The 25,211-nt window shown below is 42.2% G+C and overlaps 1 protein-coding gene across 5 annotated transcripts in view; it reads right to left on the bottom strand.

Annotated features, from left to right (window-relative positions):
* The window catches only part of kcnip4a (potassium voltage-gated channel interacting protein 4a), a 165,309-nt gene that overhangs the window by 53,293 nt on the left and 86,805 nt on the right, over window positions 1-25,211 (bottom strand). The window contains exon 1 of one of the 5 annotated variants that reach the window (XM_034106612.1): window positions 24,800-24,946. The exons of the other annotated variants lie outside the window; for them this stretch is intronic. Within the exon in view, the coding sequence (XP_033962503.1) occupies window positions 24,800-24,857 (58 nt within the window). The 5' untranslated portion in view covers window positions 24,858-24,946. Of the gene's footprint in view, window positions 1-24,799; window positions 24,947-25,211 lie in introns of those variants that run through there. 5 annotated transcript variants of the gene reach the window in all.

The raw sequence follows: 25,211 nt of genomic DNA, 5'->3' as shown, positions 1-25,211 counted from the left end.
GCTCGCTTCTTCCTCCTTGATTGCTGTCCGAAATTCTGGGTTGGCTGCGCCTGGGCTGCAGCCGGGACCGGAGATTTTCTAGACCAACTCGCCCTCGTCTCCTGCCTGGGCTGGGGACTCGGGGCGGGCTGCGACCTCTGCTGATCTGGTACTCTAGATCCAGCAGGGTTCGGAGCAGCTTGGGCGAAGGGTCGCTGTTGCGGAGGCAGCGGCTGGACCCTTCGAGGGAGACGGAGGTGGAGAGCCTCGTCTTCCTTCTTTTTCGACTCGCACCTCCTCTGCATGGAAGCGAGAGTGGAGCCGAAAATTCCCTCGGGAACGATGGGCATATCCAGCACATCTTCTTTTTCCCGGTTCTTTGTAGGCCCGTTCCGTCATGGTCGACTGGAATCGGTCTGTTTTTGCTGGCAGTGTGGGGTTCCTGCTCGGTGACGGGCCCATCCTCGGTAGGAGGTGGGCTGCCACCAGCGGTTCCATAGGCGGTATGTGGAGCAGGCCGAGCCTCTCCATACCGTCACAGTCAAGGGAGGAGGCACCCTGGATTGGGGCCTTGTTGCTAAAGGGCCGGTCTCTCCACGAGACCGACACCTCATCCAACATCTCCGGGAAGACCGGGAGGAGTTGCCTCTTTGTCCTCGTTGTTTGGAAAAACAGTTTTCCCTCGTAACGGGACCTGGAGGTCTCCTTGGCCACTTCGGGCCATGGGATGTCTAGTCTGGCCACAGCACGTTGACACACGGCTTGTAGGTCCATACTGAGACAGGGCGAAGCTGGTGTGTTATCGCCGAGAGAGCAGGCCTGCTATGGCGCGGGAAACCGGTTCCGCGGTTGATGAGCCCCAGGCCGTGAAGGCGAGGGACTCAGTCTCTGCGGCGGACGCTCCCGTGTCTTGGTTGCCAGCCGGCCAACCAGTGGACATGAGGGGATCCTGTCCCGACAGGCTAGCTTGTCGTGCTAACCGTCGGCGAAGGCTCTTTATGGTGAGGTGGGCACAATGCCCGCACGAGCCGGGGTCGTCGATAGCCTCCTGGGCGTGTTCCAGCCCAAGGCAGGACGAGCAGACCTGGTGTGAGTCTGTGCCTGCTATCTTCAACCCGCAGTCACAGAACCGAGCCTTCGAGTCCCTGACTCCTCTGGTGTGAGGGAGAGAGGTGTCCATGGAGAGGACCCGCTCTTAACAGGTATGTCGAGAAAAGTGTCCCAAACTGTCCTTTATCCGGAGAAAAAAGGTAGTGTGGGTCCTTTCCTCTCAAAGAATAACCTGGTGTGGCAATATTCTTTAAATCCTTTTATCCTCCGGGGAAGAAAAAAGAATAAAAAACGTCCTCGCTACCGTGGTGTCGGCAGTGAGGGAAAAAAGCACAAGCTAGCAACTGGTGTGTTGTTAACTTGCAAGTCAAAATCTTACCTTACTTCCAGAGGAAGAATTCGGCGAGGTTGACTATAGTACTTCTTCTGTGAGAGAATAGGGTAGCCGGCTAACGCCCGTCGACCGAAAATTAGCTTTGGGTTCAGTCTGTGGACTGTTAAGCTAGCCCGGCTACCGTTCGAGATGTGCTCTGAAGCGAGAAGAGGTGTTTGAATGACGCATGCGTCGTGGCGCAGGCTACTTATAGGGGGTGATTTCCCCTGACTTTGACGTCAAGATCACCAGCCAATCGGGATTGGCGTAATGAGATTGATGCTTCTGTTTGCTCCGCGATGAGGCGCATCCCATAGTGAGACATCGAACGGAGTGTTATGAATGAGAACGCCAGGCCCACCCAGTTTACTCATTGGCCCACCCTGAGAAAGCCTCGGTGTCATTTAAAAAAAAAAAGAAAGATATTTTTTTTTTTTTATCATTATTAAAAAATGTATTCACCCATTGAGAATATCCAAGAATTCAAAGTGAAATTCAAGTGAACAAATATCGAGTTGAATTAATGTTGTATGTGCTTTATCCTCTGAACCAAACTCATTTACGGTAAAAACTGATTGTTGGTTCGGCGCGTGCCATAATAATGTGAGAGGCAGAGAGCTGCCTGCAAAATAAATGATGGCTCAAAGTTCACTAATTTTTTTTTTTACAAGCCAGACTCCAAGAAGAGCCCCCACTGGCAGCGATCTATATGATCATTTTCTGATAACGATGAAATAGCCCCTTCTCCCTCTCCCTCTCCCCACCTCTCCTGCTGCTGGGCGGTCAGAAGAAAAAAATGTTAACGGAAACTCTCCCTCGTCCCTTGGAAGAGGCGGAGAGGTGGGTGTTTTTCATCTGCTGGTGGACAGTCCGGAGGGCTATACACACAGGGTTGGGTTGTAACGGAATACATGTAACGGCGTTACGTAATCAGAATACAAAAATCAAGTGTATTCAGCTGGCGTTACATTTGAAAAACGAGTAATCTGATTACAGTTACTTTCGTAAACCTGAAGTGAATACATTTTGGAATACTTATTGGAATTGTTGGTGGAAAAGTTTCCTCACAAAATGTAATATTAATTACCGGCAGAACTGTGTGCACACTGCACGGCGCTGCAGTATGTCTGTGAGCGAGAGAGAGATGCAGGTGTCTGTGAGGCCCCGCCCCCGCACGCAATGAGAGAGAGAGAGAGAGAGAGATCTCTTTTAAAATATATTGAAAGTTAGAAACGGAGATGGTTAGATAAAATGTGCAAGATAACATTTATGTAGCATTTCTTTATTGTCGAAATGATGACATTTATAACAGGATACAATCATAGTGAACGGACTGCTGCTGCTGAATGCATGGGGCAAGTGACTGGAAAAAGTTTTAAAAGTTATTACATCGTTTCAGATAATAAATAATATTGATAATTCATTCTATTTAGGGGCGCCTTTCAAAGAACCCAAGGACACCTTATAATTCATAACATATTCTAAGGAAAGGTTTTAAGACGGTACAAAGAATGCAGTCCGGGTGATGTTTTTTATGTGGGGTGCAGATGAGAGAGCTGTCCAGAATGACACCAAGATGTTGTGTTTGTGCTCTTGATAAGCCATTAAAACAGTAAAATACGTGTCTCCTGTTCACCAAAACATACCCATCTGTTATGGGAAAAGAAAGTATTCCAAAAGTAATCTGCCACTGGTACCAGCTGGGATTGTTGTTAGCTTCTGATGCACAGAAGAAAAATCTGGCCCACGCTATTTCTTTACAGGCCCACCCTAAAGTACATTTCTGCCTACGCTACTGGATGAACGTTCCACTTCCTGCCTGCGCTGCGCCGCGTCAAAAATAGGATTCATCCTATATTTTAGAAATTCCTTGCGGCGAGGAGCTAACATAAATTAGTTATGATATAGTTAAAACAATATTGGATGATAGTCATTATTTTTGAGTGTTTTGAACTGAGATAAATCATGGGTCAAAATTGACCCGCGAAAACCATGAACGGTAACAGCTTTCGAACACAACACAAGGGTTAAGTACAGTATCAAGTATTTATACTCCACTTCTTCCCACCTCTGGAAATGAAAAACCCAAGAGGCATCAATTTCCTTTTAGCTTTAAAACATTTCTCAACAAGCAGTTTCTTCTTCCAGCTTCTCTATTCCTCCTCGTCCTCCTCCTCACGTCTTACCCTCGGAGAAGCTGATGAGCCCCAGCAGGTGCAGCAGCTTGATGGAGGCGAACACCAGCACCACGATGCCCACCGTCTGAAGCCCCTCTGTCTCCCAGATGGCACTCAGCATCGCTCCACCCTCTGCTCCCCCACCATACCCCGACCCGGAGCCCGAGCCCGAGCCGGCCTCCTCGCCCTCTGGACCCCCCCCAGGACCAGCGCTGCCACCCGGCCCCGCGCTCCAGTTCCCCTGCACCCACTCCAGCGCTACACAGCACCTCCTGGCACCCGCCTGCTAGCCCCCCCCCCCCCTCACTGTGAGGCTGAAAGGTGACGTTAAGAGCAAAGAAATACTGGCCTCAGGTCTGTGAGGAGTCTGACATCATCTCTCTGATCTCCAGGGGTCACTTTAGGAAAGCTACAAAAAAGAAGGAATAAAGTCCACACAAGCTGATCTCAATCCTTCTTCCTGTCCGCTCCTCGTACATGAGGAGACATGAGGAGCAAACTCTGCTCTCCGACAGTTTGTGGCTCTTTCTCAGCACAACCACTGCCTCACTGCGAAGTAGAGGGAGGGAAGAGAAGGGAGAGAGGGGAGGTGGGCTGCTACGGGGAAGACGCACAACCTCTAGGAAAGCAACTCCCCTTCACATTAGTGTTTCATTTGAGGATAACGCAACCTGTTGAAAACACTTTTTGATACTGTACTAGTACCTACATATCTACTATTAATGATTTAATTATACTTTCGAGGGGGGGGGGGGACAAATCAAACAAAAAGAAAAATGCAACCGAAGTGCAATGACAGCATAAGACAATTCATTTTAATAGTATGTCAGTTATGAGTTATTTTGTTTATCATCTGTTGAGAGCATGTTTTCTGGACCATGGATTAATTTAATTAGAGGAAAGAGGGTCATTCCATATTTATCAGTGTTTTGTGTTAAGAGAATGTTGTAAACCTTAAATCTTTTTTAATTCAAAAAGCTATTTGCTGGGTTTTAATATGTTTTCATATTTGTATAACCATGTTCCTCAGCGTTACGGCATGTTTTCCTCACATCGCGCAGCTCCAGTCAATCTGTCTCAGCCTCTTTACACACACTGATGGAAGAGTATAGAAAGCGAGGGCAGAAACTGTTTTTATCCACGCCACTTCATCATAAAGGGAAACAAAGTGTGTGTTTGTGTGTAAGAGAGAGGGAGATTCATGTGTGCAGCAAATAAGCGAGACACCATCCTCTACTGCCTCCGTGAAGTCATTAGCGTCCAGCAGCAGATGATTTCTCCGGCTTGTGACAGGAGAGCAAAAGAAAAAAGCAGGAAAATAAACGGAGGGTCCGTATCCGCCCACACACTAAACACCACTGTGCTCTGATCACATGTGATATTGCTTGTTGTTTGTTTAACTGGTGGAAACTTGAAGAAGCAATCATCACACCTCTCCAGCAGCACACAGGAGTCAATATGAAGCTTTGTCTTGTAACTGGGGGTTGAGAAAATGTGGAGGTTCTTGTAATCTTATTTGTTTTTGGATCATCATCACTTCTAGAGTAAGCTTTTCCAATTCTTCAAGACACACTGGCTGATATTTGTATTGTGTATCCATGTTTTCAGGTTTAAAATGGATTATTTTCAGCCACCGAAACATCCTCTGCCGTGTTTTCTGCTTTGATTACATCCACCATGAAGTTAGCAGTTTATCAGCAATGTAAATGCCAAAACCAAATTCCACCATATTACAATGATCACCAAGGTTTATTATTTCAGGGCACAACAGAAACAATGACTCACTCTCCACTTACTTAATTGCTCTATGATAAATGTCCAAAAAAAACAGCCCATTCCAGTAATAGAAAAACATTTACATTCAGCCCATCAACAACAACACAGAATGAGAAAAGGCTTTTAAAAAAAAATCTCTACATAAAAAGGTCATTGGTATGCGAGTCCCATCCATAAAGTGAAACATTCAAACCGACAGTCAGACCTAAGGACCGTCTCAGTGTGTGTGTTCTTGAATTAGAGAAATAAATGTCCTTTTTCCAGACAACAATACAGTGACGTACACTTCCTGTTGGGGGAAATTAGCTTGTTTCAGTAAACAGGGGGTGTTTCTCAATCTCGAGTACACTTGCTGGTAGCCATGTCTGCCGAGCGTCTTGCTTCAGCAGAGAGGAAGAATACTTCCTGGCATTCGGAAAACAAAGAGTGGAACAGGCTAGCAAGTGTGCAGGTGTGCATCACATGAGAAGCCCCGCCTTACATTTTCCACCACAGATTTGGAGTAAACTTGGTCGCAAAGCATTGTGGGCGATTTTAAGACCGCGGAGTCTACACATGGCAGCCTCGACATTTCTCCAAACGCCGGGCTCGTGTAGAATTTCAAGTATGCTGGACATTTGAACAGTACTTCGGCGGCACTCAATGACGTAGTAATGCTTGAAATAGTGGCTCTGGAGCAGCCTTTACTCGTCCCGATTGAGAAACACACTCTGGCCATTTCTCATCTCGAGGATGCTGGCTTGGTAGTCGCGTACTCAAAGATGATCACTTCCTTCAGAAACGAGCAAGTATGCTTCAAGCCACGACTTCGGAAAACGAAGAAGAAAGGAACAGGCTAACAAGTGTGCCACTCTCTCTAACGGTTTCAACAAACTGTACCGAAAATAAATACCTCACGATTTCTATCTAATTATCAACTTGCTTTACTTTCACGGAACACATTTATGGTGGTAACACATTTAACAAAGTAACACATTTACCAACACTACACATTTTCTATGCCACTATACTTACATTTAAATGTGTGCTGCGTCGGTTCAGCCATTCTCCGCAAGGGTTTTTGAAATTGGTCCGTGCGCAAAGCATTGTGGGGATTTTAAGGACGCGAAATTTCCCCCAAACCAAGGACGCAGCCTCGGTGGAATTCCAAGTATGCTGGAGATTGGAACAGTCCTTCGGTGGCACTCGATGACGTAGCCATCCTTGAAATATTGGCTTGGAAGCCAAAATCCTCGCCATTGAGAAACAGCCAGTGACTGCAGGGCCAAGGCCTTTCTTAAAGTGGCCACTTTAAAGACATTTTACTTTTACCAGTCCGCATTAGCTTGTATCGAAGAATATCTGAAAGCTAACTCCTTGTGATAGCAGCTAATAAATCATCAACTATTACCTCCACTAAGAGGGTGCGTTTTCTTTTTTGATTTGTTTGTCTGCAGGATTATGGAAACATTTCTGACCAAATGTGAGTGAAACTAGGTAGTAGGGTGAAGCATGGGAGAAATGTGGAGCCGATCTGAATAATGTTTGCCCTTTGCAACATTGTGATTCAAGCTCTTGAAATCTCAAAAAGTGCAACAATCCTGAAGAGAATAAAACTAATTTTGAAATGTTATTGTAACATAGCGTCCATCAAAGTCAATAACAATTTTGCTAACATCCCATGAGGAACAATTGCTGGTTTGGTTCAAAGCCCACCCCTCTGTCATGTGTGGTGTTGAGTGTATACGCTGACCTACATGTTGGAGCTTCATTGACTCCTGGGCCCCAGCAGCTGCCAACGTTTGGGCCCCTGGCACCACATCAAGGGGCCACAGTCACATCACGCTGCCAGAGGGAGCATCGCTCTGAAACTATCCCTGTTCGCTTAATGGTTAATAAAACATGCAGCCGTCGTGATTGACCAATCCTAACCTTCCTCCCTGCAAACAGATACTATCTGCTCCATACATTATTGAAGCAATGAGGGGTGGACAGATGAGGAAAGCAGAAGGGGGGCATCCGTTTAACTATTAGAGAAGTGGGGATTCTATCAGCTGTTGACAGGTTAAATTATACAACACACATCCTGATCCATTAATGTCACACACACTCTGGACAATCACAGCATAACACTGCTGCAGCACTTTGATTAAAGAGCGCCTAAAGATGAGGGCATGTATGGACTGTAAAAGGGCTGTTTGTTTTGAAGATGAAAAATGGACATGGGCAATTATGTCAACAAGTCTTGAGGGAGCCTTAAATCACCACTTTGCTCTCTAAGAAGAATATATGCTTATAGAGTAATATCAACAGAACTTCTCCTTAGCTATGGCTGTGAAATAACAGCACATTAAACATGTGAAGCGGCTGGGAATGAGGATCAGCACCTCCAAATCTGAGGCCATGGTTCTCAGCAGGAAACCGATGGACTGTCCACTCCAAGTAGGAATTAGTCCTTACCCCAAGTGAAGGAGTTCAAGTATCTCGGGGTCTTGTTCTCGAGTGAGGGAACAATGGAGCGTGAGATGGGCCGGAGAATCGGAGCAGCGGGAGCGGTACTGCAGTCGCTTTACCGCACCGTTGTGACGAAAAGGGAGCTGAGCCAGAAGGCAAAGCTCTCTGTCTACCGGGCCATTTTCGTTCCTACCCTCACCTATGGTCATGAAGGATGGGTCATGACCCAAAGAACGAGATCGCGGATACAAGCGGCCGAGATGGGTTCCTCCGCAGGGTGGCTGGTGTCTCCCTTAGGGATAAGGTGAGAAGTTCGGTCATCAGGGAGGGACTCGGAGTTGAGCCGCTCCTCCTTCGGGTCGAAAGAAGCCAGTTGACGGTGGTTCGGGCACCTAGTTAGGATGCCACCTGGGCGCCTCCCTAGGGAGGTGTTCCAGGCACGTCCAGCTGGGAAGAGACCAAGGGGTAGACCTAGGACCAGGTGGAGGGATTATATCTCTTCTCTGGCCTGGGAGCGCCTTGGGACCCCCCAGTCAGAGCTGGTTGGTGTTGCCAGGGAAAAGAAAGTTTGGGGCTCTCTGCTGGAACTGCTACCCCGCGACCCGACCACGGATAAGCGGGAGAAGATGGATGGATGGATTAAAACATGTGCTTGTTTCTTTACGACGAATGTTTTACTCCCATCTGCAGTAAACTGTCCACATTTGGGTCTGGATCATTAACTTAGTGGTGAAACAGTTATTCTTCTGCCATCTTTGGAAACATTATTACCACATTTCTTGAATAATATCGGGTTAGAAGCTAAAAATCTGACAAGTAAAGCTACGGTGCTGATATAGTAATGAGTAATTTGCAAGTGTTGAATTTATCAGTCTACTGTTTGTTTTAGTTTTTTATTTATAAAATGTCTTCACATTGCTGCATCATTTCAGATTATTATATCATGATTGAAAAAAGAACTTTGATAGATCCCTCGTCGACCAGCTTGGCCCTCACATGGTTTCAACAGAGGTTTCTCACCGACACGTACCTCTGACAGTGGGAAATGTCACGCTGTAGACCTTATCTCTGTAACCAGCAGCCTTTTTGTTCTCCTGCCTCTGCCGACTGAGAGACATTGATCTTTGGAAAGATTACACAATTTTCTCACTCATCACTGCCACCTGTCACGTCACTTTCCCATCCCCAGTATTCACAGGGGGGGAGGATCTTATCACCTCCTGTCTGGGCAGACAGAGGACAACCTGACCACCGCAATCCATCAGTCTCACCAACTGATTTGTGAGAAATACAATAACAAGAGGAAGGAAAGACAAGCTGATGATCCATCTGTTACATGTGAATTAATTAAAGAAAGCAACAACCTCTGGATTTGTATTATTCTCCAAAAGCCTGTTAACAAACCACCCCAAGAGCGTGATTTCCGTAAAGTGTTTAACAAATCGTATTTTTCTCTGAGGCACACAGACAGCTTTAGTACAGAATACCACACCACCCTGAGGAAGGCTTTGATGTGACCATCATCAATCAACACGTCGGAGAAGTAGCGATGACGATGAGATCATCCGGCTGTTTACAGACCAGCTCAGGATCCAAGCATGTGATGTAATTATGGGCAGCAGTGTGCTCAGGCATGCACAGCAGCAGCAGCATTAGTGTTGGGGTTGTGTTTTTCCATGCACGTTAACAGGAGGCTGGCATATTACTGAGGCGTCTGTGAAGAGGAAGGCAATTATTAGCTGTGAACCAGGGCAAGCCTCGGCGAAGCCCGCGAGTGCAATCAACCACGAAGGTGCCTCGGGGGTGACGCTGAGAGTGAGGACTCAATCTGCAGCTGTGTGTGCATGCATGCAATGATGGGAATTTGCAGATGTTGACCCTTTGACATAACCCGAATGATGGAAATAAAGAGATGCAACAAGTTTGAGTTCAGCCTTAACATTCATTCATTCATTGCTTGAATGTTAATGTTAAGAATATAAAACGTGTTTTCATCACATGGTGTGGAGATGTCTCATTATTCAGAGTTGGTAAAACAGATCTTTTCCCACCTGTATCAGTTTATCCTGTCGACTTCACATATATGCAAGTTAAAAACGTGCGCTGTGAACAACCAACATTTAAAAATCCATCTGCAAATTCAGGATGTTCACTAAAAAGATATATGAAAATGATTAAATTACTCAATTGGATACTCCAATATTAATAAAGGTAATGCAAATCTATTTTATAGCAATGTATATGAATTATTGAAAGACAACAGTATGATGATCAATGATATAGATGCTTTGTGTATTAAAAAGTATTTTTCTTGTGTTGTATTTTGTGTAATGATGGTAAAATCCCATTTCTCCACTACATAATGCCATGCAGAAGACATGCCAGTCTCCTTTTAACAGCAAGACCACGAGATTAGTATCAACATCCAGATGATTAGTTCTCGTCTGAAAAGGGACACGTCAATGGCTCCGTCTGCACATGGACAGTACCACAGTGTGCAGTAGCTGATAACATTGACCCTCTTTCCTCTGACACTATCTCACAGCTCCCTGTGAACACATGTAGAGACACAGAGCCGCCTTTCATCTGATTTAAGGTGTGCCATCGTTCAGCAGCAGTCAAACTAAACTTCAAGTGCAAAGGTGGAAGAATGATATGCATTAGCAGCAGCAGTAAAAAAGAGAGAAGACAAGGGAGACTGAAGATAGCAGACGGAGTGGAGGATGAGAAACAACCAGCAGAGACACATGGACGCTGGAGGGGATCTTTACTCTTCTTTATATCTTAGATAAATCAGGAATATGCACTTGTCGAAGGAGAATGCTAGAGTGATGACTAGTGTGTTCATCAATGAAAATAAAGTCAAGGCACTGGACGTATATCAATGGAACGGCCTTTCAAATGTTAGGTTTATTAAAAACACAGATCATGTTGAATGATCCGCTGTAGCATTCATAGTGCTGCCGAGAGCCTGATATGAGGGTTCAAACCAAAGAGTGAACATTGGCCGTGCAACCAACAGGTGCTTTCTAACACGTTGGCTTTAACACTGATATCTTGAGGCTCTGTGCTGCTGTCTCACAGACTCCTAAATGTCCTCTAAATCTGTTGTAATTAGTTTAGAGATACCCTTTGGGAGTTTCTGTTTATGATCAGTGCGTGTGTCTGCTTCAGGGTCAACCCGTGATAAAACATGTCCTCCCTCTTCAGCAGAACAGAAGACTGTAAACCTGTATTATCAACGGCCGCAGTTGGATGTTGCAAAAAGACGGCACTTTATACAACCACTTTTATAAGCATGTCAAGGAAATACAATTAATATGGACTTGTAGTGCACTTCAACTTCAAATGTGATGTAAGTGCACTTGCATAACAGTTGAAGTTTATTCATAACACATACAACAAATACAAAACGGTTTCAATTTAAACAGAATCACATCTCACAGTTTCCAATTCAAATTAAACCGCAATGGTGGATGCTATTGACGGCTGAATTCTGTGTCAGTGTAAATATTACTGCCGCAAGGAATTGTGGGACCAACATATCTTTTGGTAAAGGATGCTTCAGTGTACCCTTTGATATGAAAGGAAGCACTGAAGCATGTTTCCTTAGAATTGAGAGATGTGGCGGCCACTTGCAGGTCATTTCACTCAGTCACTGACTGAGCAAAGACAGTTGGACCACAGCAGACGTTTGTTTGCTAGCAGTCTTCTCCTCGCTGTCTTTGATTGCTCATTGGCTTTTTGTCTGCCGTGCATTACCACAGCCAGTAGAGTGGAGTTAGCTGTGTTTCTGTCACCTTCTTGTTCAGGCACGTTCATTTATTTATTTTATTTATTTATTTATAGAATGACCATGCATACAAAAACATTAATCTCAGCAAAGAGAAGAGATGCAATATGCCAGATTATAGCTAATAGCTATTTTCCATCTGTGGTCCTCATGTGCGACAACCACCAGGAATATGGGGGGAAAAACATAGTTCCCAGCTCTATTAAGAATGAATAGAACCTCCCCAGAGACCCTCTAATAGGTGAATGGCTCATCAGCCCATATTCTGGAAGAACAGAACCGAGTTATTTGCAGTAATGTGCAGCATATACTCGAAGCAACACACTGAAAGCTTTAGGAATGTTAGCACACCATGAACTTTAAAGATGATAACATTTTATATCCAATCTAAATAATATCGGGAAAACATATTGTTTCACTTTATTGTGTCTTTATTCTTAATTGGAAAATAATAACAATTATTTAACTTTTACCTTCAAGCGAGAATAAACGGTAAACTCATTTAGATGAATTATCACAGCAAAAAGCATTCCTGAGGCGAGCTCTGTTCTCGGTGTTAATAATCTCAGTGTTTAGTACTCCAGTTTTAAATACTGCTCTGTTTCTAGATAATTGTTTGGAGACATGGCTTCCAGTAAAAGTTTTAATGAGAGGAAATCATTTATTGGAATTGTTAAGACTATGAATCAGATCACTGAGCAGCAGCAAAATTAAAATTAAAGGACCCGAAAGAAAAACATGCAGAGAAAAGTTAATTACACACCATGAGGGACTTATCACTTTCAAATGTCACATTTAAATATTTAAATACAATATTAAGACCTGTGGCAGTGGTGACTCACGTTATTGCCTTAAATTCAAAAAACATGTAAATGAAAAAAGGTTGTAATTTAATATTATTATTTTCTTGCGATATAGCATATAAGGCATGCAATCCAATCACTTAGTAAGGGCTGATAACAGTTTCTTATCATTTTTCATCATAGAAATACAGAAACTATAGTTTAATATTCAGTAATACCAGTGAGAAACAATCATTATTGTTGCGTGGCACACAATCAGGCTGTAATGTATTGGAAGTAGGATAAATACTGTGAGTCTAAAGGCAAAAGCCTACATTTTGCACAACCATGTGCTTATTAGTACCAAACATGCACACCTGCAGAGCTAATACAACTTCCCAATAACTTATTTTAGCTAAAACATTTATAACAAATTAGCCAGGGAAGTGAACAGTGTAATTGCACAGGTTGTATAATCAATAATAAACAGCTCAAGTGTTTTCCAATCAAGGCAGAACACAGCCTGGCCTTTAACACGCTGCCTGCTGAGAGAGCACAACATAATCACAGCAGCGTGCGTATGGATCTGAATATCACGGCTCCCTTGTGAATGCTGTGATTGATGGCAGTGTACAGCTAACGCCTCACACAGTGTTTAATTCAGAGCAAAGCTACGAGGCGCATCGTTCTGCCTGAAATACCTGTCTGACACTGCGGGCTATTATCAACTTCCATAATAAATTGTGGAGTTTTTAATACAGCTTCACTCAATCATGTGCAACTAATGTGTTTAGCATGTCAGAAGGAGGCAATAAAGGGTGAATTAGCTTGGCTCCATGAATAGGAATTAGAGTACACATATTAAAAAACAGACAGGTTACTAAGCCAGATGAATGAGCATTGCATTTAATAAAAGAACGAGGCTTCCCGAAACCTTCGCGTTTCTAGATTTGAGACTTGAATAATGCTGAAAGATAAACTGTAACAAAGATCTAACACATCCTTTCTGCGACTTCATATCAGATATAGTATCAGAGGGCAGTGGAACCTATTCGAAAACGTTGGTCCTTTTATGGTATTTATCTGTACATTGTCTTTCTTCATGCTGTTGGTAAAAACATGGCTTTGCTTATATCAGGATGCTTCAGAAAGCGTTGGTTCCCTCTGCTGGCCCTTTTAATAACTCTGTTTGCTAAAGTGTTCTTTCTCTCTTTTTTAATATCCTGATCTTTTAATGTTCTCCGATCCTCTATTCATGCTGGAGTTTTTTGTTCCGATAACAGAAGGAATATCAATGTTTGTCTCAGCCTTGTGTTGTCTGCTTTGGCAGTTTCTCCACCTTTCAAAAGTCTTGTTGTAGGTTGTTTCCGTATTCATATAAATAACAGCACATTATACAAATTAAAATCCAACACATGTATTAAAGTTATGCTCAAGGTACCAAACAATAAGCCTCTTCATGTGCTTTCTCTCAGCTTTAGTACTGCATGCGTCTCTTAAAGCCCCCACATGCAAAAAGCCACTTTCTCAGCACTATTAACTCCGAGTTCAATGACAATAGAACATATGAAGTTCATATGAAACCAAAGCATGTGCTTTTTTGTGATAACTGTGAAGAGTATTGTTGAAGCCACGCACAGCCTAAATCCTCCTCTCATACGTGTCCCTGAGCATGTATCATCTTCATCTTCACTATTTAATGACAGAACACTGTGAGCGAGGTGGAATCACAGCTTTGTATGTACTGCTTCAGAGAAACATGCTCAGTGAGTCAAAGGCACACACAATGTATATCGTGATCCTGAAAACACACTAACCCTCCAGCAGGGGTTTAGAGTAAAACCATAACAAAGGGTGGATAATGCCCCAGTACACAACATACACGTAGCTGGCATGTGTATGCTGTGGATTTAGTTACAACTGAAAATACAATTTCCTTTGCCACAATTGTATAAGGTCAAAAGAGGCTTTGAGAAATACAGACATACTGCAGTATAGCATATAGACTAACACCAAATTGCAGCCTTTATTCTGAATTAAAAGTATTCAAATAGTACCATTTAAAATGGATCAATAGTTCAAAAAAGCATTATTAATTTAATAAAAGAACCAGCACGTTTAGTTTTCTCCGCAGGGTGGCTGGTGTCTCCCTTAGGGATAAGGTGAGAAGTTCGGTCATCTGGGAGGGACTCGGACTTGAGCCGCTCCTCCGAAAGGAGCCAGTTGAGGTGGTTCGGGCACCTAGTTAGGAGGCCACCTGGGTGCCTCCCTAGGGAGGTGTTCCAGGCACGTCCAGCTGGGAAGAGACCAAGGGGTAGACCTAGGACCAGGTGGAGGGATTATATCTCTTCGCTGGCCTGGGAGCACCTTGGGATCCCCCAGTCAGAGCTGGTTGATGTCGCCAGGGAAAGGAACGTTTGGGGCTCTCTGCTGGAACTGCTACCCCCGCGACCCGACCACGGATAAGCGGGAGAAGATGGATGGATGGATGGACCAGCACGTTTAATCAGAAGGGTGAGTATAATGTACTGATTTATTAACATGTAATCAAACTTTAATCAGAAATGTTTAATTCACTGTAAGGGAAATTAAGATGTTTGTCTCACGAGTTATTTGATTGAAACTTTTTCAAATCAAACCGCATTCAAGATTGTCCTCACATAAACAGTACAAGGACTCGAATGAAGAAAAGTGACTTAAGTAGGATTTTCACAATCCATAGCGTGAATGTGAGTGCGCGTCCACAAACAAGTTGTCAGGGACTTTACATAAAGGAAATAGTATCACACCACTACTGGGAAAACCAAAGCTGCACATTTTAAACGAAAACAAAGCCACTTCTTACATTAAGTAAGTATTATAAATGCAAGTAAATAAGGTAAATATTTAATTTCCAAATGATCTCGACCTATGTTACCTTGCCATAAGAGAAACATATTGATGATATAAAGAACAGGTGGTCTTCAGCGCCATAGAGACCCCACCACTGTATATTAGTGTCACACATTTGAGGAAATAATGAGCATCTTATCGTCTCACAGCCTGACAAATCTCCAGTGTGCTCATGTTACACTTATATTAAACACGTGTGAAATTCAAAACAAAGTAAAATCATGAAGCAAGAACCATCTGTAACTGCTTTAATATGCACTATTTAAATCTCTGCATAACTACTGAAGAGTGACAAACTTTAAAAACAAGACCAACTTCCTCACTCCTTGACAACTAACTCAATATCTCTCCAGTTTCCTCATTTCAGAAGGTGACACTCACTAATCTCTTTTTAATTCAGAGGAGAAAATCAAATGCTATCACGTCTCTGTCCATCTGCTGCAGAATTACATTCAGTCCTCATCTGTCTCTGTCTCATCAGGATAAACCAGTTAGCCAACCCGCAGCCGATGCATGCTTTTACATCTAATTCAATTCCAATTCAATAAGCCAATCATCAAAGTCTCAAGCTGCTGTAAAGAATGTTTGATGCAGAATAGAAGCTTGAGTTGTGATAGAGAAACATAAAAGTCAAACACAAAAGGACTAAAAGCTGATTATTTATAATATGCATGTGACATCACAACAATTGAGCCAATTAGCAACATTTGAATCATGCAAAAATGAAACTCATTAAATGAGACAGCTGCAAAGTCTTCTGTTAGAGTGACAGACGGATCATTTGACCTTACAGAATGACACACTTCTCAAGAACCATGCAGCAACATCAGAAAATAATGAAGTATTCAAGACAATTTGACAAACTCCTGCCTTTTTAATATGTATTATTGCATGATGTATCGTTTGGATGTTTTCCAAAGGAATCAATCTGGCCTTTTACTCAGATAACTTAACCAGGGAAATACAAATATGTGATGGGGGCCGTGAATCACAAATAAACATGCACTTTGTCTTTACACATAAACAGATGATGACTCAGAATCTGAACAAACTTCAGTCTATACTTTTAAACCTGTGCAACAACAAGTGGCTGATTTCTACTTTTAGGAAAAAAGAGAAATCCCTTCCAAACAGTTTCCTTACCGTCATAATCGTCTGCAAACAAACCAAAGCGCTCCAACACCTTCACAAACAGCACCACCACCACCAGCACCGCAATCATCTCCAGACCCTCCACGTTCATGGTCAACATGAAAATAAATTACGGGCCAAAAGTTGTATTTACAAGTATTAAAAGTAAGCAGAGGACACCAAACCAACAGACCTGTCTGTCCGCTGCATCTACGCACACACTGTACCACACACACCTGCACACTGTACCGCACACACACACACACACACACACACACACACACACACACACACACACACACACACACACACACACACACACACACACACACACACACACACACACACACACACACACACACACACACACACACACACACACACACACACACACACACACACACACACACAGCTCCTAAAACAGGCTACAGCCGTTGTGTATTTTATTGTGAAGCACTGAATGGTTTTAGAAACATATCGACTCTTTGTTTGTAGATATCTACTAAACTAAAGCAAATAAAGAGAGTAGGCCTGTTATACTGAGTGATATATATTATACACACTGCTCTGCTTTCTGCACGGACCTCACAGCTGTTCTCTCTGTAAACATCGCGTCGCGATGAAAGCAGTTTCTAAAATAATAGCCAGGGGATGCATGCAGAGCTGTCATTGGCTGAGATAAGTCCGGCCGTGCGTCACGACTCTTTGAAACATCTCTGTTCCCGGAAATGCATCCGCGAAGGAGCCGTGGAGGACCATGGAGGACCCATCAGTGTATCCTCGGTTAGAGCTCCTCCAGAGAGCCTCCTCGATGCTCGGTCCTCGACGTGCATTTAGAGAAATGGGATGTCCTTTCAACATGGCGCGCTGAAATTCATTTCCGGGTCACTACCGGAGGACAGAGGAGTCGAGGAGTCGAGGAGAGGGATTTGATGAAATGAGAAAGGGCCCAGGGTGTAACTAGGCTTGTTTGAGACACATTGCGGCTCGCCTCGAAAGTAGACGAGAGTAGCCGATCGCAGCCGGGGGAGGTGTCAAAAAGCTCGTCTTAAATCGGACAGCTCGGACTCGGAGTCGGCTTGACTGGCTGGGTTTGCAATGGCGGAAATTGCGTTGACGTTTTTCGTTGCAGATGAAGTGGATGCAATAGAAATGCTCCTCCCTCTTAATGTTTGCAAAACTGATAGGTGGACAGGCTACAAATGATCAGTCCCTTCAGATCTGCACACATGAAGCTTCATGAGCATGAATTGAACAGACCTGCTGCTGTGTTAATTCTTTAGCTGCCACTTTAAGCTTTATGATGTGTACAACATGGATGTAATTTGATTTAATCTTGCCATTTTAAATGATGTATTCAATAAATAAGATTAAACCAAATCATTACATTAGATTTTATTTTAATGATTTGGTTTAACTTAAAGAGAAACGTTATTGTTATTGCACATATTACAGGTACTGAGACAACGAAATGCAGTGTAGCTTCTAACCAGGTGCAACAAGCAGTGAAGTGGAAAGTAATGTACACAATCTACAGAACAACATATAGAATGAATTGAATGATGAATAAACAGTGGGGTATGAATACACTAGATATCAGCCTGTGAGCAGTATGAACAGTGTGTATGAATATGCTAAGATATATCAAGTATGAAAACGGTAAGCAGTATAGTATAAAATATATAGATATTAATTTCATGATGATAAACATTGTGGAACAATGATGAAAAATGGGAATGGATGTGGCGACGTAAAACTGACACAAAACAACAACAAACTTTTTCCAGCCAATTGGAGAGTTTCATCAGCAGCACGTGGTAAAAACCACCAATGAGCGCTCAGCTCGAGATACCAGCGAGCCGTTTCCCATCAAGCATTTCGCTTCCGCAGCTCGTGGAGAGCAACTGCGCCAACTCGCCTCGCCTCGCTCTCAAGGCTGCGAGCGTCTTTGTCCCGCGAGATTTCAAAGTCTCATGTGGGCGAGCCTCCAGAGCAAGTCGGACAAAATGACTAACCATCATGCAACGCACTAGCAAGACGTTGATCGCAACTGCGCAGGTCTGCGCAGGTCTTGCTTGTCTCAAACAAGCCTAATAACATTGTTACCTACGGACACCCGGGTGTAAATAGCATTGTTACCTACGGACAACAGGGTGCAAATAGCATTGTTAGCTACGGACACCAGGGTGCAAATAGCATCTGCCTTAAATATGTTATCCACCAGCCTGTCACACACACAGGAAGATAATCCTCCATTTATCTCCACACACGTCATTGTTTGGACAGTTACCATGGAAACAACCTCTGTGAGGCTCATTTAGCCCACTATTAGTTATCTCAGATGTGTGTGTGTGTGTGTGTGTGTGTGTGTGTGTGTGTGTGTGTGTGTGTGTGTGTGTGTGTGTGTGTGTGTGTGTGTGTGTGTGTGTGTGTGTGTGTGTGTGTGTGTGTGTGTGTGTGTCTCCCCTGGAGAGTTGTAAAGGTGATAACGTTTAAAATCTAAATCAATTCAAAGGTTTTTCTGTAAGTTACAAAAACAACAAACAAAAGGCCTGTGTCAAAGTAGCTGACAGTGCAACATACAATATACTTAACACATAAAACAATTAGGACTTAAAAAAGTATAATAAAAAAAAAAGTAAAATGCAGGAATAAGTCATGTAGACAGAATAATATTACACAGTTAATTTAAAATAAATACTGCAAAGATATATCAATATGTGGATAGGGTGTGCTAGGATTATAGATTTAGTTTACAGAGAGGAAGAACATTTCAAGAGTTGTGTAGTAATTTGAAACAGCTTTTTGCTTTATCTCTGATATGTGTGTTCCTGCTTTCAGAACCTTTCCTACCCTCACAGAAACTTTCCAGCATCTGCTCTGCAATCACCTCCCAACTTTACTCAGGGTGCAATCAGGGCCGTGGCTAATGCTAATGAAAATAATCAGAGTTCTGTGCATATCATCAGTACATAATGTGCTGTATCAATCAGTGTGATGAAGGTAATTGGCAGTGTGTGGAGCATGGTGGTGCTGGATGAAGATGGAGCATGCACTGAGAGAAGTTCTGCTGCACCTGCACACTGCTGCAGGAGGAATGACATGTTAAAGCTTATTTTTGGTCATTTTCAACTTATTCATCTCAAATTAACCAATACATACGTTTGAAATGTGAAACACAAAGAAAGTGTATACTAACTGAAAAGGTGTAGCCTGAATATACTACACATACTCTTCTACATGAATTATTCTTTACAATTCTCAGTAAAATAATATAATTGTAGATTAATTATGCCTTTTTTATTAATTGTCTAATGTGAGAATAAATCAGTGTATTATACTTAATGAGCAGTCTAAAATTAAATATGTTGTTAAGTCATTAATACCCATCGGGAATTATGATACTTATGATGATTATAATTATGCACAAATGTTATTATTTAATTTATTATATATTTGAAAACATAAGTGGGTGCCATACTGTTTGCGCTCATTGTCCCTAGATGACTCAATTAATTAAAAAAAAAAACATTTGTGCTTGTAGTCTTGCACCTTTAAAACTATGAACATGAGCATTTAGTTTGACTTAATGCAACCTGTTGCTGAACCAATTTATTTGTAAAATATTCCCAGCAACTTCTTCCTGTTTTAGTAAAAAGCACACATTTCAGTGTTCTATTTTGCAATAAGAGGTTTGTTTTTTAGAGAATAAATAACCATTGCTAACTATAATATCTCCTCGATAAGCATGAAGGTTAAAATCAATAGGATTTTTCTGGTTGTGCAAACCTCCCAAGTATTCACAGTGAGCCACTACACTATATATTTTTCTTTTTTCATTCGTTTATTTGGCAGGGACATTGCACATTAATGAGCACTTAAAACATGAGATGTGCCAAGTGTAAATATGCCAGATTTAGCTTTGAGCTACTTTCCATCAGTCTTGTTAAATTGCCAGTAATGGATATTGGTGATGCAGTGAGTTTGCACACAACATGTTCAGATATATTTTGTGTTCACATGCAATAACATCAAACTCATTGTTTGATGTTATAACAATATTAAAGAGCCTGCATGGTTTTACATGAGGAGTGAAATATTGCTAAATAGTTATTTAGAATAATCTGAGGGAACTTTGACAAATGACAACCTAACAGAACCTTTCCTGCATCCTACAGAAAATGACAATTTCAAAGTGTATGTGAAATGTATTGCATTTTAGTCAAGGAGCCTTTAAAATACATTACTGTCTCTTTTTTCATTCATTACAGCAAGAAGCTGTTTGAGTCTGCTGCCATCAAGTGGAAACTGCAAGAATGAACAAAAGCTCCGAATTGAATCAGTTTCCAGTTTCCACTCTTTTCAAAGATTATTTGTATTATTAGTGCATTACAATATTGGCCATATGTTGTGTTACATCCTACCTTTGACTTAGTGGTCTCTTGAAAACAGAGAACAAAAACAAATGGTTATGAATATCCCTGGTTTGCAGTAAGATTTGATTCGCTGTTGCTGACATTTCTTAAAATTCCCAGGGTTTGCACAAATGTAGTGTTGCTATACGTTAACTGGCCCCTTTTGATTTCATTCAAGCAAGAATGATTGATACTATAATATAGAAATAACAGTTATGGATAGTTTTAATATCAACATTTCCCCATTGTCTCATTGATCTAATGCGGCCATTTCAAAATTACATCACCGACAGCAGTTAGCTAGAACAGGCTACCCTCTCATCATTGTAGTTATTATTTATGGCAAAGAACTACAAAATGTTTTGGACTGGGCTGAACAGGATCTTCAGGAGAGGTTGTGTCACAAATCGCTCCTGAACTGACCTGGAAATCCTGTAGATTGCATTACATGTATAGATTTGTATCGTGTTTTTACAAGCAGATGTCACGATGTGCTGCTCTGACCAACAGTCAGTCTATCTAATCCCACTTTCTGCACCTGGATCCTCCTCTGAGCAGGAAGCTAATCATTACAACGATCTGAGGAAGGCCCCCCACTGGTCAGTACGCCCTGTGGGGATCATGGGATTATTTCACAGAACAAACTGCACACCAACTGAGGGAAACCCTAAACAAGCTTGAATATATTTGAGAGGCTGAAAACAGCATTTAAAGATGTTTGCATAAAAAAATGATTTCAACGAATAAGCTCTACTCTGAAAAACAATGACTGTTCTTCAACAAAGTGCTGCTCCTTAGTCTGTAGAAGCTCAGAGTTCAGAGTTATCATAAAGAACATTTACGTCCTGTCATTAAAGTGCCATACATGTATCAAAAGGATTTATACACGAGTCCTGAAAGAACTTCTCATTGGCTCGTAGTTCAAACTGTGATTGGGATCAATAGGTGAGAGGAGAGTGCTGAAGAAGCGAGAGCATACCAAATGTTCTCTGAGATCTCAGCAGGGCTCCACGCGTCACTTCTGACCGGTTCTGAGGAAAGTGCTGCATGTGACAGATGGGCTGGAAACATGTGATGACACCCATTGGAAGAGGATTCGCTGTACTGTTTGTTTTCACAGTAGTTATGTGTTTTTAATGGAGATGTTCTATGAATACATTAGGGCTGCACAATTTGAAGAAAAAAAGAAATGTCGACACCACAATTTCAAAAAGATTTGCGATATTAGAGGGAATGCTTATTTCTTAAACATTACAAATGAACACATATTATAAAGTGAACATGGTGTGACTTTTTAGAGGATCTGTACCAAACAAAGATCTTTTGTAAGTTTGTAGAATACCGTTTGTAGTCCAGGACTTCTCTGCACTTCACAATATGTTTGCACATTTTGCTATTTGGATATTGCAAATCCCTACAGTACAAACTAAAAGTATTGGTCTTTTTCATACTGAAGAAGAAGAAGAAGAAGAAGAAGAAGAAGAAGAAGAAGAAGAAGAAGAAGCAGAAAGAAGAAGAAGAAGAAGAAGAAGAAGAAGAAGAAGAAGAAGAAGAAGAAGAAGAAGAAGAAGAAGAAGAAGAAGAAGAAGAAGAAGAAGAAGAAGAAGAAGAAGAAGAAGAAGAAGAAGAAGAAGAAGAAGAAGAAGAAGAAGAAGAAGAAGAACTGCTCTCAGTTCTGCAAACACAAGACACCGAACATCTCCATCACTTCTTCTTGTTAATGTCACGAGGAATCATCACCAGAAAACAGACCTCAGCTTCATAACAATAAACACGTTTTTGTTCTATAAGTCGGGCACGTTCAAGGTTTGTCCTCTTCTGTGACTGACAGGCACAAACACAATCATTTACCAGTTGGTATTCTGAGTCACATTTAATGTTTTGCTTCCGAGTGTACCTTGCTCACGCCTACACACACTGCTCACAACAGCTCCTGACAACACGAACAACCAAATCATATTGACAGAAAGCATGAAGGCTGAACACATCATGACACGTCTCTTATGTGAGGGACATTTCAAACACTCGGAGTGTGAAAAGAGTTGCATGCTAAAGTTCCTCTGGGTAACAACACCATCGTCTCTTCTCATGTAGATGGAGTGTATTCGAGTGGTGTGGAGGAGCACTCATGTCTCTCACACTGCGCATTTTATAATTTTGTCCTCATCTAAAAACACTTCCTTTTGTCAATCAAAGTGCTGCAGGATTGGACAAAATGGCCCACAAAATGTGATTAGATTTTTCATGAAACTAAATGCAAAACATGTCAATCGACATTTCCAAGAGCCTGAAATGACTGCTTCAACCAAAGCAGACTAAACTATGAAAGAAATACACAAAAAAGAGACTTCAAAAGTGCATATTGTTTTGTGAAACTTCAAGTGTTTTTGATGACAGGAAATGTTCTGTTGTTTTTCATGTATAGTCAATCAATCAATGTTTATTTATATAGCCCAATATCACAAATGTTACATTTGTCTCAGTGGTCTTCACAGTGTGTACAGAATATCAGTATGACAATACGACACCCTCTGTCCTTAGACCATCTGTCCTTAGACCCTCTGTCCTTAGACCCTCTGTCCTTAGACCCTCACATCGTACAAGGAAAGACTTCCGAAGAAAACCCAGTTTAAAGGGAACATGGGAGAAACCTCAGGGAGAGCAACAGAGGAGGGATCCCTCTCCCAGGACGGACAGACGTGCAATAGATGCCGTGTGTAAATTGAAAAGATAATACATTTGCAACATAGGTAGTCCAAATGTTTCTCATGTATAGTCTGTTGATTAGTCCACAGCTAGTCTTCTATCAACAGATGTCTGCATATGAATGCACAATCTGTTACATTCTTTTTATTTATTTACATGCATTCATATAATTAGATTTGAAAAAATAATATGATTACGTCGTCTGGATCAAAATCATACATGTTTGCATCTCAATAGTTCAACCTAAGACTCGGCCCTGAATATCAGCTGACTCCACCCAAACCCCCCACAATATTACACCTTTTGCCTTTTTCAAATGTTGAAAGAGAAACATAATGTTTGAAAATGAGAATGATCAAATTTAAATCTAACCTCTTCCAAAGACAATTTATTTTCAAAAACTACAAGGATTTGAATGTCCAATCTGCTTCTCTTATAACTTTAAACTGCAATGTATTATACATGATCAACTTACTGCTGTGCTGTCCTACATTTCTTAAACAAGATTCCCTCTACCTGCTTAGCATGGCATTATGGGAAAGTCCATCCATTATCCCCTGCAAGACTGGGTCCCATGTTTCCCTTTCTAGGTCCCTGTGAAATGTGCTTACAGTGCAACATAGTGCCCGCTCGGTGTGATTTATTAACCAGGAGACCCTCATTTGTTTTGCTTTCAAGCCCACTCCCCAGTAAAACATGACTTACTGTACTTTAAGTGTCTGTCTCTAACTACACAACTAAATATAACCTTGAACAGTCACTGTCCGACGGCCGCCTACTCAATATTTCATTGTTGTTTAATGAAGACAGAGCAGACTTGTTCTTCTTTTGTCGCGGTGACAAGCTCTGATGAGCAGCACATAATCACAGGGAGACGGTGATGTAACATAAGAGTGTGTGTGGATGTGGCACGCTGCGAGTGTGTACTGCCCCCAATTATCAGGAAAGCAAATGGAAAATGCCGAGCGATTTTGTGGAGTTCAGAACGAAATGTTTACTAAGTCTATTTCATGGACTGCTGGTGTTGGAAATGTAGAGAAAAAAGTCGATTAAAGAAGAGCTTTAAGGAAACATGAGTCCAAAACACACAAAGACAAATGCAGGACAAAGTCAAACACAGAGAAGACCTTTTCAGTGCTCATATTTTAGCAACAATTCCACCGACTGAAGCACAACTTACAAAGAGACTAAATACATGTCCTAAAAAGGCGATAACCTTTCTTCTTAGGCATTCAGTTAAGCTGCTGACTTTTGGAAAATGCATGAAATGAAAGCATCTCCTGCCTCCCTACCTGTTGTCTTGCGTCTTTGTTTGGGCTGCAGAGAGAAGATGACCATTAAAGCCCCCATGATGCCTTTCACACTTTCTCACTCAGCGATCTGGAAGTCCTGCTATATTTCACTTCACACTCACTATAACACCGGGACGGCTTGACAGTGAGAGCCTCACATGAAGAATGAAGTCTCCGGTCTAAAACTCTCCTTTTTATCCAGAAGGGCCATGTGGGCAGCAGGAGGAGGAAGAGAAGTGGGAGGAAAACATGCGTGAGTTTTGAATTTTGACGCGCATGCTCCCCAGCCCCCCCCCCCCCCCCGCTCCCATCTGTTTTCCCGCTTTGAAGTGAGCGCTCGATAACTGATTGAGCACCTATTAATTGAGACTGCAACATGCTGTGGAGAGTGCCCTTTACTGAAGACCTCCCC

The sequence above is a fragment of the Pseudochaenichthys georgianus genome, chromosome 18 (genome assembly GCF_902827115.2).
Source record: "Pseudochaenichthys georgianus chromosome 18, fPseGeo1.2, whole genome shotgun sequence".
In the NCBI taxonomy this organism is placed as follows: Eukaryota; Metazoa; Chordata; class Actinopteri; order Perciformes; family Channichthyidae; genus Pseudochaenichthys; species Pseudochaenichthys georgianus.
This window is presented reverse-complemented; position numbering and strand designations above follow the sequence as displayed.